Below are 13134 nucleotides of genomic sequence, written 5' to 3'. Positions count from 1 at the left end.
TATTAATGATTTCACAGTATATATTTTTTTTGGTTGGGTTTTAACGTTGCACCGAAACAATTATATGTCATTTGGCGACTAATCAGCTTTGATGGTGGAGGAAGACCCCAGGTGCACCTCCATAAATTTTATCACGGGAGGGTACCTGGGTAGAACAACCGACTTCTGTAAGCCAGCTGGATGGCTTCCTCACATGAAGAATTCAATGCCATGAGCGAAGCTCGAACCAACATCAGTGAGGGGCAAGTGATTTGAAGACAGCAACCTTAACCACTCAGCCATGGAGGCCCCTATTAGCTCTTATTTAAGGGCAAGTAAATATTTTAGAGAACTGGAGGGAATATTGAGCAATTCCCACAGCATGTGAAAATTTTAGTAATACATTGCGAGGGCTGAGCGCGAAACTATTGTATCTTGTTCTTTATTTATATACAGTTACAATAGTTTCGCGCTCAGCCCACGAAATTTATTTGATCATTTGAGGTGACAACATTTTTCATACAGAAATTGATTTTGTCACCAATAACAAAGAATAAATAACTACACAGGGGACAGAGCCAGAGTAATAACACATACAAAATATAAAGAAAATAGCTGCAACCACAAGAAGTGCTTGTGCGAGCCTGAGTGCTTCAATCATCGCTCATTCTCTATCAGATAAAATATGGAAAATAGTGGAAAACAGGAAGGACTGACAAATGAAATAGAATTAGCATAATGTGGAAAATAGTTTTATGAAATATAGTCTCTTTGACCAGAAGAAAACAGATTTATCCAGATTTGTTAAATAATCACAAGAGGTATTAAGAGCATTTCAAGCTCCAAGGAGACCTAGCCAATATACTAGAGATTGTTTGAGAACATGACTTCATTTATAGAAACGTAGTGAGAAAACAAATTGTAATATACTAGCTTATAAATACAGCAACATTTCATTCTTACCAATAACTGATTTAGTATCTGAAATCAAAAGATATATCCTAATAACCTACGCAGTTTCAATTTTAAATATCAACCAGTTTCCAGATGTAAACGTTTCGATTATTCATAGGTTACATGAAAGGCCATTTCACGTTCAAACTGAAACAATCAAAAACCATTTTTGTTGTTTTGGAATCACCTAGTGCTTTTATAAGCTGAATTTTAGTCTGAATATTTAGATGGAAATGTGCAGCATCTGGAAGAGGAAATAAAATCTGTAAGAAGATACTTTGGAAGCATAGAATGCAACCAAGCAAAACTAGAGTTGTCACAGGAGTGCCGAATTATACCCCCACAATATGGCTTTGTCACAGAACTAAGCCAAAGTCAAAGCTGAACTTGCTTGACCTTTGACTTACTGAAATTTATGATCCTAGGCCCAAGCATTCTCAAGTTATCATCTGGAAACCGTTTAACTGTTCATGGTCACTGTGACCTTGCCCTTTGACCTACTGACCCCAAATTCGAACCTGACCTGTATTTTCTGATGTTACACCCGTGTACCAAAAATTATTTAAATCGGTCAAGCCTTTCATGAATTATCATCCGGATACCATGAAAACCGACGGACCGACTGACAGACCGCCAAGCTCACTCCTATATACCCCTTCCCCAAAAACTTTGTTTTATGGGGGTATAATAACAGGAGACTTGGTTTGATTCTGTTCATGAGAGGTAATGGAAAGTGCAACACCCATCATGCCCCCTAGTACCGGCTTAAGCTGAATACTATTACATACATATTGAATGGACACCATAATCCCAAAGGACCAGAAAATAAAACAAGAGCTGTCAGTGGACAGCATGTTCGACTATTCTCAGTGCTTGGTAGTATAATAAAAGCTAGGAGTAAAACTTTAACATTACAATAAGCATATTCTAAGTCGAAAAGGGGCCATAATTCAGTCAAAATGCTCGATAGAGTTGCCTCCTCCTTTTTACAGACTGGGGTCATGATGGTAAATAAGTATGCAAAATATGAAAGCAATATCTCAATGGACTTTCAAAATATTTGGGGTGGTACGCAAACTTTAACATTTATTCTAAGTCGAAAAGGGGCCATAATTCAGTCAAAATGCTTGATAGAGTTGCCTCCTCCTTTTTACAGACTGGGGTCATGATGGTAAACAAGTATGCAAAATATGAAAGCAATATCTCAATGGACTTTCAAAATATTTGGGGTGGTACGCAAACTTTATTATTTGTGTGACACTCACGCTAACTCTTATGCCTACGCGGGTAGGATAGCTCCCCTATTCTTCGAATAGTCGAGCTAACAATTTGATTCTACAGGAATACATGTAAAATGGGCTACAAACATAGAAAGGTGTGGATGTCCTCATCACAAAATTAAATGTGTACATGTAATCAATAAAAAGAAACACAAAATTAGAGAAAATCACAAAGGTGTTGTGGAGCTGCATGGGCATCCTGACTGATTTTAGAAATATTTCCTCATGAACAGACAGTAAAAATTTGACAAACTTGTGGAAAAAAGCAAACTTTTCAGACAAAATATGGTCCCAAAACTAGAAATCCAATTTGTGCATGTCTGTTTCAGGTGTATGTGAAAAGCCTAGTAGCTTATAATAAGTACATCTTCATACAGGCATTAATATCATTTCTGCATTTTTAATGAAATTGGTTATGAAGATTTAACTTACTATGGGACTTGAATAGTTGATGTAAAAGAAGTCAAGTAATAGGAATCTATACGCCACAGCTGATTACATTTGACTGAATCAACCTATAACTAATGCATACATTCAATGAAAATAAAATGTGATTTCCCAAACAGTGGTCATAACAAATAATACACATACCTATCACAGAACTACTATCGGAACCAAAGGCACACATACAGTGAGCACCGCCTGGCACCTGGAACTTGCAGAAACTCCATTTTGAACTGAAGTACTTTGGCAGGAAACCGGCACCGGCTAAACTGTAAAATACAAGAGCAAATCATGAACCCACGGAACAGATGGTCATCAACAGCTGAAGTTAACCTTTAGCCTGCTGGCGGCAAGTGATTTTGCCTTTACGACATCCGTGCAGGCTGATCATGGTTTGCACTGTTCGCTATTCAATCAGCAAATTTTCATTGAACACCCCTTTGAATAATAAATGATACTGTCCAAATTGAATGATGGACCATTCCATTTTAGAAACTTAGCACTGGGTAAGGGTTAAAATAGTCATTATCTGTTGGTGATATAACCATATCCATTTGTACCACAATTGTACTTTATGTTTCAGACCTTTTTCCACAGTAGTTTAGTCATTATTCAGTGTTGACATAACTGTTATATATCTTGCTTTTTCCGGACAAGAGCTATTAAAAGCATATTTACTGGCAATTTACAGCACATAGCACACCTAGAAGATATCTGTTTAAAGTTTTAACATCAAACCAACAAGAGTGCAAGAATGTCACAATATACGCCCGTCACAGTAAATTTCTTTACTCTAGCACCTGTATTTGCAAATGGAATTTTAATTATGTGGTTGTTTAGTAATCATTGTAAGTCATTTGTCCACAAAAAAACTCCTTACCAGGTAGAGATACATTAAAATACACCTAAAATTTGAAAGTAACATCTATGTTGTACCACAGAAAAGTGGTCTTGTTTTTTCCCTATGGTCAATTATAAAAAAGTTACAATATAAGTTATTTATAGTAACAACTAAGGGAAGATAATCTTAAAAAAAAAAAAAAAAAAAAAAAAAAAAAAAAAAAAAAAAAAACAAATCCAAAAAAAATTTGCAAGTCCACACAAAAATCTTTACCAGGTAGAGATTGGTCAAAATACACCTCATAATTGGATGTAGCAAGCATGTTGTACTACAGAAAAGTGGTCTCGATTTTTCCCTACGACTAGTAATGAAAAAGTTACAATATAAGCTATTTATAGTAACAACAAAGGGAAGTAATTCTAAAGAAGGGAACTGCGCATGACACTTCCTCTCCTGATGGTGTATAATTGTGCCAAGTTACATCAAAATCCCTCCATGCATGAAGAAGAAATGCTTCGGACAGTCATTCTTGTATCTGGCCTTTGGCCTCTAAGTGTGACCTTGACCTTTGACCTAGGGACCTGGTTCTTGCGCATGACACTCCGCCTTGTGGTGGTGAACATTTGTGCAAAGTTATATCAAAATCCCTCTAAGCATGAAGAAGAAATGCTCTGGACAAGGTTTTCATTCTTGTATCTGTTGACCTCTAAGTGTGACCTTGACCTTAGACCTAGGGACCTAGTTCTTGCGCATGACACTCCGCCTCGTGGTGGTGAACATTTATGCCAAGTTATATCAAAATCCCTCCATGCATGAAGAAGATATGCTCCGACAAAGTTTTCTTTCTTGTATCCTTTGACCTCTAAGTGTGACTTGACCTTAGACCTAGGGACCTGTGTTTTGCGCAAGACACTCCGTCTCATGATGATGAACAATTGTGCCAACTTTCATCAAAATCCCTCCATGCATGAAGAAGATATGCTCCGGACAAAGTCATTCTTGAATTTGACCTTTGACCTCTAAGTGTGACCTTGACCTCAGACCTAGGGACCTGGTTTTTGCGCATGACACTCCGTCTCATGATGGTGAACAACTGTGCCAAGTTTCATCAAAATCCCTTCATGCATGTAGAAGATATGCTCCGGACAAAGTCTGTGGACGCCGCCCGCCCGCCCGCCATCCCGCCCGCCCGCCCGTCAGGGGCGTTCCCATAATACGTCCCGTTTTTTCAAACGGGCGTATAAAAAGCAATATGGCATCTCTCCAGCTTTAGACAGAAGAGGAATACCCAAGATGCCCCTCCAAGCGTTATTTACGGCTTGAGCTGTCATTTTGGTAGAACCAACAATCTTCAATAAGCCATCTGGATAGCTTTCTAACATGAAAGAATGTGAAACCCATGTAAGGTTTCAAACCCAAAACGAAGAGGGGCAAGTAATTCAAAGTAAGTGACCTTGACCCTTATCATGTTGGACATGATTGATTCTGCCTTTGCGACCAGTGTAGAACATGATCAGCCTGCACATCCATGCAGTCTGATCAAGATCTGCACTGTTTGCCTAAATATTCAGTTAGTATCTTTTTGGTAAGCACCCCTTTTAACAGTGAATGGTATTGTCCAAATTGAAAGATGGACAACTTCATTACAGAAAATAAGCAGGATAAGGGTTAACAGCTCATCCATGAAAGCCCACCTCTAACTCATGCCAAAGCTTACAAAACTGTACAAAATGTTATTGTTTCATGTACCTTGACTGTTTGTTCTTTTTTGCATCTTCTGTTGAAAATATATGCACTGTACCATGGTCACTCGACACACATAGTAATGTAGAGTCTTGATTAAAATTTATGCTGAAAAAAAACAAAACAAAACACAACATCTTGCCATCAATGTCTGGACAACACAAACATCACCTAATTTCAAAATTCTCATTTAGGAGAACAAATGCATTAACCTTTAGCCTGCTGGCAACAAGTGATTCTGCCTTTGCATCCATTCAAATAATAAATGGTACTGCCCAAATTAAATGACAAACTAGTCAATTCTAATGACGTAATATGTGCATATCTGAATAAAACATATCCCATTACAAGCTTCGCAAGCTAAGTTCATCCTCCATGTAGCACAGAAAAATCACCCCATGATACTTTTTTTAAGGAATAGCACATTAGAAAAGTCCCAAAAACAAATCATTTAGAATCTATTAAGGCCGCACACAAGTATATTTCAGGTGTTTGTGACAAATATCTACAGAAAAAGCATCAACACAACCAGACAGTTGCTTGAAAAGTTGTGTCAGCCAAATGTCGCAGCCTGTATTTAGTCCAATCTCATTTAAAATCAGATCAACATTTTGGTTTGCATTTAGAGAACAATAGGAAAGTATATCATTTCTATCCTTTGTACAATGCCTGGACTTTATATAAAAGAAAGAACATTTTCTTTAAGTGACACGTATTACTTGTATTAAAAGAGTACTTAATTAAACTGGAGTTACTTTTCTTATAACCAATACATTGCTGACGTTCCTGTATTTTTGATATTTCTGTATTTGGTTGTGTCAATAATCCTTTGTGCTCATGTTCTGTCTCTCAATATTTTGCTGTGTTCCCTATTTCTGGGAATTATAATAAAGTTTCCAACTTACCAATAAATATTTGCATGGTTAGCTCCCCTTCTTAACTCATGGAGTTGCTGTCCATTGCTAGTGTCAAATACTCTTATTAATGTACCCTGAAAATAAACAATCTAATTGTGAAAACTGGGTTAATATAGACAAATGAGCCATGCCATGAGAAAACCAACATAGTGGGTTTGCGACCAGCATGGATCCAGACCAGCCTGCGCATCCGTGCAGTCTGGTCAGGCTCCATGCTGTTCGCTTTTAAAGCCTATTGGAATTGGAGAAACTGTTAGGACAGCATGGATCCTGACAATGCGCGGATGCCATAGTTTTCCATGCGTGTGCCCACTCCACTGGATGTTGTTCTTGCTATGCAATACTCTTATTAAATGTCTGAATTAAACAATCAATTGTGAAAATGGTTAATATTAGACAAATGAGCCATGCATGACAAACAAATGTGTTTGGACTAGCATGGATCCAACCAACCTGCGCAACGTTATCAGTCTGCAGCTCAAGGCCCTGCTTTGCTTGAAAGCTATTGTGAGTTTTTTTGTTCCGAACAACTGTTCAATATAGGAACACATGGATCTGACAAATAGACCGGAATTATGCTAGGCTGTCTGGATCCATTGCTGGTGTCACCCACTAGTTTTTCTCATTATTCGGCTCAAATATTATTCTCAATTAAGGATAAATTTTCACCATACATTGCTTACTAATCATTATTTTTTTTTGAATATTTCAAACTTTTAATTTGTTTTATCTCAAAGCTAAAGTGGCCTTTTGTAGAAATTTATTGTTTTTTTTTTCCAACAATGTTGCACATATATATGAAAAATGTTTAGACAAATAACCAATTATTTTATTCATTAATTTTTTGTTCATTTTTCTCTAATTATTCTGTAAATAATTATTCATCAATAAATAAAGTCTTTCATTCAATCATTTTTCTTCATTATAATTTATTTTTTTTAATAAATTATTTAATTGTTAAATAAACATGTATAATTATTTATTATGCATTTAATGTTATATATTTAATCTATTAATTTATTATTTAAATTCATTTGATTATCTATTTTCTATTCCTAGTGTAGATTTTTCATCAAACATAGGATTGTAATTACAAGTCACTATAAAACTACAAACATTCAATATCACTTGAAACATAGGTACATTGTCTATCATTGGATCAATACAAGGGTAAAATCTATTCACTCAATCTAAAAATCAACACAGTTATTCATCTGTCAAATCATATTATGGTTAGTGAACCATATGTTGAGTTTGGATGTCAGCTTGGAGCTGTTCACATGGTCAGTATCACTAAACTATGGCGATCCTGATATTGGTAAAAACTACTGTTGAAATTATTCAATTCATACAATAAATCAAAGAGTATATCTAATCATACTCTGTTAAACTTTGACGATTATTTGTACATGTTAGTGCTTGTTTAAATATCATTAGCACTGAATGAGCTTGGAACAGGGACAAGCAACAATGGATTAACACTGGAAAGTAACAAGTTCTAATTCTTACATCAAGCTGTTTAATATACCTAGCACTAGTCTGTGCTTGGGACCAGGAACAGACAGCAACTGGAATGATACATGAAAGCTGCGAACAAATATCACAAAACGTTTCCTAATTCTTGGTACATGCTAAGTGCTTGTTTTAATACTACTAGCACTAGTCTGTGCTTGGGACCAGGAACAGACAGCAACTGGAATGATACATTCGTAAGCAAGCGAACAAATATCACAAAACTGTTTCCTAATTCTTGGTACATTCTAAGTGCTTGTTTTAATACTACTAGCACTAGTCTGTGCTTGGGACCAGGAGCAGACAGCAACTGAAATGACACACTGGAAAGCTGGCAAACAAATATCACAAAACTGTTTCCTAATTCTTGGTACATTCTAAGTGCTTGTTTCAATACTACTAGCACTAGTCTGTGCTTGGGACCAGGAACAGACAGCAACTGGAATGATACACTGGTAAGCAAGCGAACAAATATCACAAAACAGTTTCCTAATTCTTGGTACATTCTAAGTGCTTGTTTTAATACTACTAGCACTAGTCTGTGCTTGGGACCAGGAACAGACAGCAACTGAAATGATACACTGGAAAGCAGGCGAACAAATACCACAAAACTGTTTCCTAATTCTTGGTACATGTTAAGTGCTTGTTTTAATACTACTAGCACTAGTCTGTGCTTGGGACCAGGAACAGACAGCAACTGGAATGATACACTGGTAAGCAAGCGAACAAATATCACAAAACAGTTTCCTAATTCTTGGTACATTCTAAGTGCTTGTTTTAATACTACTAGCACTAGTCTGTGCTTGGGACCAGGAACAGACAGCAACTGGAATGATACACTGGTAAGCAAGCGAACAAATATCACAAAACAGTTTCCTAATTCTTGGTACATTCTAAGTGCTTGTTTTAATACTACTAGCACTAGTCTGTGCTTGGGACCAGGAGCAGACAGCAACTGAAATGATACACTGGAAAGCAGGCGAACAAATACCACAAAACTGTTTCCTAATTCTTGGTACATGTTAAGTGCTTGTTTTAATACTACTAGCACTAGTCTGTGCTTAGGACCAGGAGCAGACAGCAACTGGAATGATACACTGGAAAGCTGGTGAACAAATATCACAACTGTTTCCTCATTCTTGGTACATGCTAAGTGCTTGTTTTGTTATTACTAGCACTAGTTTGTGCTTGGGACCAGGAGCAGACAGCAACTGGAAGAATACACTGGAAAGCTGGCGAACAAATATCACAACACTGTTTCCTCATTCTTGGTACATGCTAAGTGTTTGTTTTAATACTACTAGCACTAGTCTGTGCTTGGGATCAGGAGCAGACAGCAACTGGAATGACACACGGGAAAGCTGGCAAACAAATATCACAAAGCTGTTTCCTAATTCTTGGTACATGCTAAGTGCTTGTTTTAATACTACTAGCACTAGTCTGTGCTTGGAACCAGGAACAGAAAGCAACTGGAATGATACACTGGAAAGCTGGCAAACAAATATCACAACTGTTTCCTAATTCTTGGTACATGTTAAGTGCTTGTTTTAATACTACTAGCACTAGTCTGTGCTTAGGACCAGGAGCAGACAGCAACTGGAATGATACACTGGAAAGCTGGCAAACAAATATCACAACTGTTTCCTCATTCTTGGTACATGCTAAGTGCTTGTTTTGTTATTACTAGCACTAGTTTGTGCTTGGGACCAGGAGAAGACAGCAACTGGAAGAATACACTGGAAAGCTGGCGAACAAATATCACAACACTGTTTCCTCATTCTTGGTACATGCTTAGTGTTTGTTTTAATACTACTAGCACTAGTCTGTGCTTGGGACCAGGAGCAGACAGCAACTGGAATGACACACGGAAAACTGGCAAACAAATATCACAAAACTGTTTCCTAATTCTTGGTACATGCTAAGTGCTTGTTTTAATACTATTAGCACTAGTCTGTGCTTGGGACCAGGAACAGAAAGCAACTGGAATGATACACTGGAAAGCTGGCGAACAAATATCACAAAACAGTTTCCTAATTCTTGGTACATGCTAAGTGCTTGTTTTAATACTACTAGCACTAGTCTGTGCTTGGGACCAGGAACAGACAGCAACTGGAATGATACACTGGTAAGCAAGCGAACAAATAATACAAAACTGTTTCCTAATTCTTGGTACATGTTAAGTGCTTGTTTTAATACTACTAGCACTAGTCTGTGCTTGGGACCAGGAACAGACAGCAACTGGAATGATACGCTGGAAAGTTGGCAAACAAATATCACAAAACAGTTTCCTAATTCTTGGTACATTCTAAGTGCTTGTTTTAATACTACTAGCACTAGTCTGTGCTTGGGACCAGGAACAGACAGCAACTGAAATGATACACTGGAAAGCAGGCGAACAAATACCACAAAACTGTTTCCTAATTCTTGGTACATGTTAAGTGCTTGTTTTAATACTACTAGCACTAGTCTGTGCTTAGGACCAGGAGCAGACAGCAACTGGAATGATACACTGGAAAGCTGGTGAACAAATATCACAAACTGTTTCCTCATTCTTGGTACATGCTAATGTGTTGTTTGTAATTACTAGCACTAGTCTGTGCTTGGGATCCAGGAGCAGACAGCAACTGGAATGAATACACGGGGAAAGCTGGCGAACAAATATCACAACACTGTTTCCTCATTCTTGGTACATGCTAAGTGTTTGTTTTAATACTACTAGCACTAGTCTGTGCTTGGGATCAGGAGCAGACAGCAACTGGAATGACACACGGGAAAGCTGGCAAACAAATATCACAAAGCTGTTTCCTAATTCTTGGTACATGCTAAGTGCTTGTTTTAATACTACTAGCACTAGTCTGTGCTTGGAACCAGGAACAGAAAGCAACTGGAATGATACACTGGAAAAGCTGGCGAACAAATATCACAAAACTGTTTCCTAATTCTTGGTACATGTTAAGTGCTTGTTTTAATACTACTAGCACTAGTCTGTGCTTAGGACCAGGAGCAGACAGCAACTGGAATGATACACTGGAAAGCTGGCAAACAAATATCACAACTGTTTCCTCATTCTTGGTACATGCTAAGTGCTTGTTTTGTTATTACTAGCACTAGTTTGTGCTTGGGACCAGGAGAAGACAGCAACTGGAAGAATACACTGGAAAGCTGGCGAACAAATATCACAACACTGTTTCCTCATTCTTGGTACATGCTTAGTGTTTGTTTTAATACTACTAGCACTAGTCTGTGCTTGGGACCAGGAGCAGACAGCAACTGGAATGACACACGGAAAACTGGCAAACAAATATCACAAAACTGTTTCCTAATTCTTGGTACATGCTAAGTGCTTGTTTTAATACTATTAGCACTAGTCTGTGCTTGGGACCAGGAACAGAAAGCAACTGGAATGATACACTGGAAAGCTGGAGAACAAATATCACAAAATTGTTTCCTAATTCTTGGTACATGCTAAGTGCTTGTTTTAATACTATTAGCACTAGTCTGTGCTTGGGACCAGGAGCAGATAGCACTGAATGATACACTGGAAATGGTGCAAAGAAATGTCACAAACTGTTTCTTAATTCTTGGTACATGGACAAGTGCTTGTTTTAATACTATTAGCAACCAGTCTGTGCTTGGGACCAGGAGAAGACAGCAACTGGAATGATACACTGGAAGGATGGTGAAGAAATATCACAAATGTTTCTTCATTCTTGGTACATGCTAAGTGCTTGTTTTAATACTATTAGAACTAGTCTGTGCTTGGGACCAGGGAGACAGGAACTGGATGATAAACTGGAAAGCTGGCGAACAAATATCACAAAACTGTTTCCTAATTCTTGGTACATGCTAGTGCTTGTTTTAATACTACTAGCACTAGTCTGTGCTTGGGACAAGGAGCAGACAGGAACTGGACTGATACACTGGAAAGCTGGCGAACAAATATCACAAAACTGTTTCCTAATTCTTTGTACATGCTAAGTGCTGTTTAATACTACTACCTATCTGTGTGGACCAGGAGCAGACAGCAACTGGACTGATACATTGGAAAGGTGGCGAAAAACATCACAAAACTGTTTTCTCATTCTTGGTACATGCTAAGTGCTTGTTTCAATACTACTAGCACTAGTCTGTGCTTGGGACCAGGAGCAGACAGCAACTGGAATAATACACTGGAAAGCTGGCGAACAAATATCACAAAACTGTTTCCTAATTCTTGGAACATGCTAAGTGCTTTTTTTAATACTAGTAGCACAAGTCTGTGCTTGGGCCCAGGAGCAGACAGCAACTGGAATAATAAACTAGAAAGCTGGAGAACAAATATCACAAAACTGTTTCTTAATTCTTGGTACATGCTAAGTGCTTGTTTTAATACTACTAGCACTAGTCTGTGCTTGGGACCAGGAGCAGACAGCAACTGAAACAACAAACTGGAGAGCTGGCAAACAAATATCACAAAACTGTTTCCTAATTCTTGGTACATGCTAAGTGCTTGTTTTAATACTACTAGCACTAGTCTGTGCTTGGGACCAGGAGCAGACAGCAACTGGAACAACAAACTGGAATGTTGGCGAATAAATATCACAAAACTGTTTCCTAATTCTTGGTATAGGCTAAGTGCTTGTTTTAATACTACTAGCACTAGTCTGTGCTTGGGACCAGGAGCAGACAGCAACTGAAATGATAAACTGGAAAGCTGGCGAACAAATATCACAAAACTGTTTCCTCATTCTTGGTACATGCTAAGTGCTTGTTTCAATACTACTAGCACTAGTCTGTGCTTGGGACCAGGAGCAGACAGCAACTGGAATAATACACTGGAAAGCTGGCGAACAAATATCACAAAACTGTTTCCTAATTCTTGGAACATGCTAAGTGCTTTTTTTAATACTATTAGCACTAGTCTGTGCTTGGGACCAGGAGCAGACAGCAACTGGAACAACAAACTGGAGTGTTGGCGAACAAATATCACAAAACTGTTTCCTAATTCTTGGTATAGGCTAAGTGCTTGTTTTAATACTACTAGCACTAGTCTGTGCTTGGGACCAGGAGCAGACAGCAACTGAAATGATAAACTGGAAAGCTGGTGAACAAATATCACAAAACTGTTTGCTCATTCTTGGTACATGCTAAGTCCTTGTTCTAAAACTACTAGCAGTAGTCTGTACTTGGGACCAGGAGCAGACAGCAACTGGAATGATAAACTGGAAAGCTGGTGAACAAATATTACAGAACTGTTTTCTAATTCTTGGTACATGCTAAGTGCTTGTTTTAATACTACTAGCACTAGTCTGTGCTTGGGACCAGGAGCAGACAGCAACTGGAATAATAAACTAGAAAGCTGGAGAACAAATATCACAAAACTGTTTCCTAATTCTTGGTACATGCTAAGTGCTTGTTTTCATATTACTAGCACTAGTCTGTGCTTGGGACCAGGAGCAGACAGCAACTGAAACAACAAACTGGA

At 38.0% G+C, this 13134-nt stretch overlaps 1 protein-coding gene across 2 annotated transcripts in view; it reads right to left on the bottom strand.

Moving 5' to 3' along the window:
- The window catches only part of LOC123563247 (WD repeat domain phosphoinositide-interacting protein 3-like), a 34901-nt gene that overhangs the window by 8015 nt on the left and 13752 nt on the right, over window positions 1–13134 (bottom strand). The window contains exons 6-9 of one of the 2 annotated variants that reach the window (XM_053530424.1): window positions 6147–6232; window positions 5248–5349; window positions 2805–2926; window positions 943–960 (exon numbers count right to left, since the gene is read on the bottom strand). In XM_053530424.1, the coding sequence (XP_053386399.1) occupies window positions 943–960; window positions 2805–2926; window positions 5248–5349; window positions 6147–6232 (328 nt within the window). The remainder of the gene's footprint in view (window positions 1–942; window positions 961–2804; window positions 2927–5247; window positions 5350–6146; window positions 6233–13134) is intronic. The other variant, XM_053530429.1, reaches the window with a different exon arrangement.

The sequence above is a fragment of the Mercenaria mercenaria genome, chromosome 2 (genome assembly GCF_021730395.1).
Source record: "Mercenaria mercenaria strain notata chromosome 2, MADL_Memer_1, whole genome shotgun sequence".
Taxonomy (NCBI): Eukaryota; Metazoa; Mollusca; class Bivalvia; order Venerida; family Veneridae; genus Mercenaria; species Mercenaria mercenaria.
Note: the sequence above shows the minus strand (reverse complement) of the source record. Positions and strands in the feature narration are given on the sequence as shown.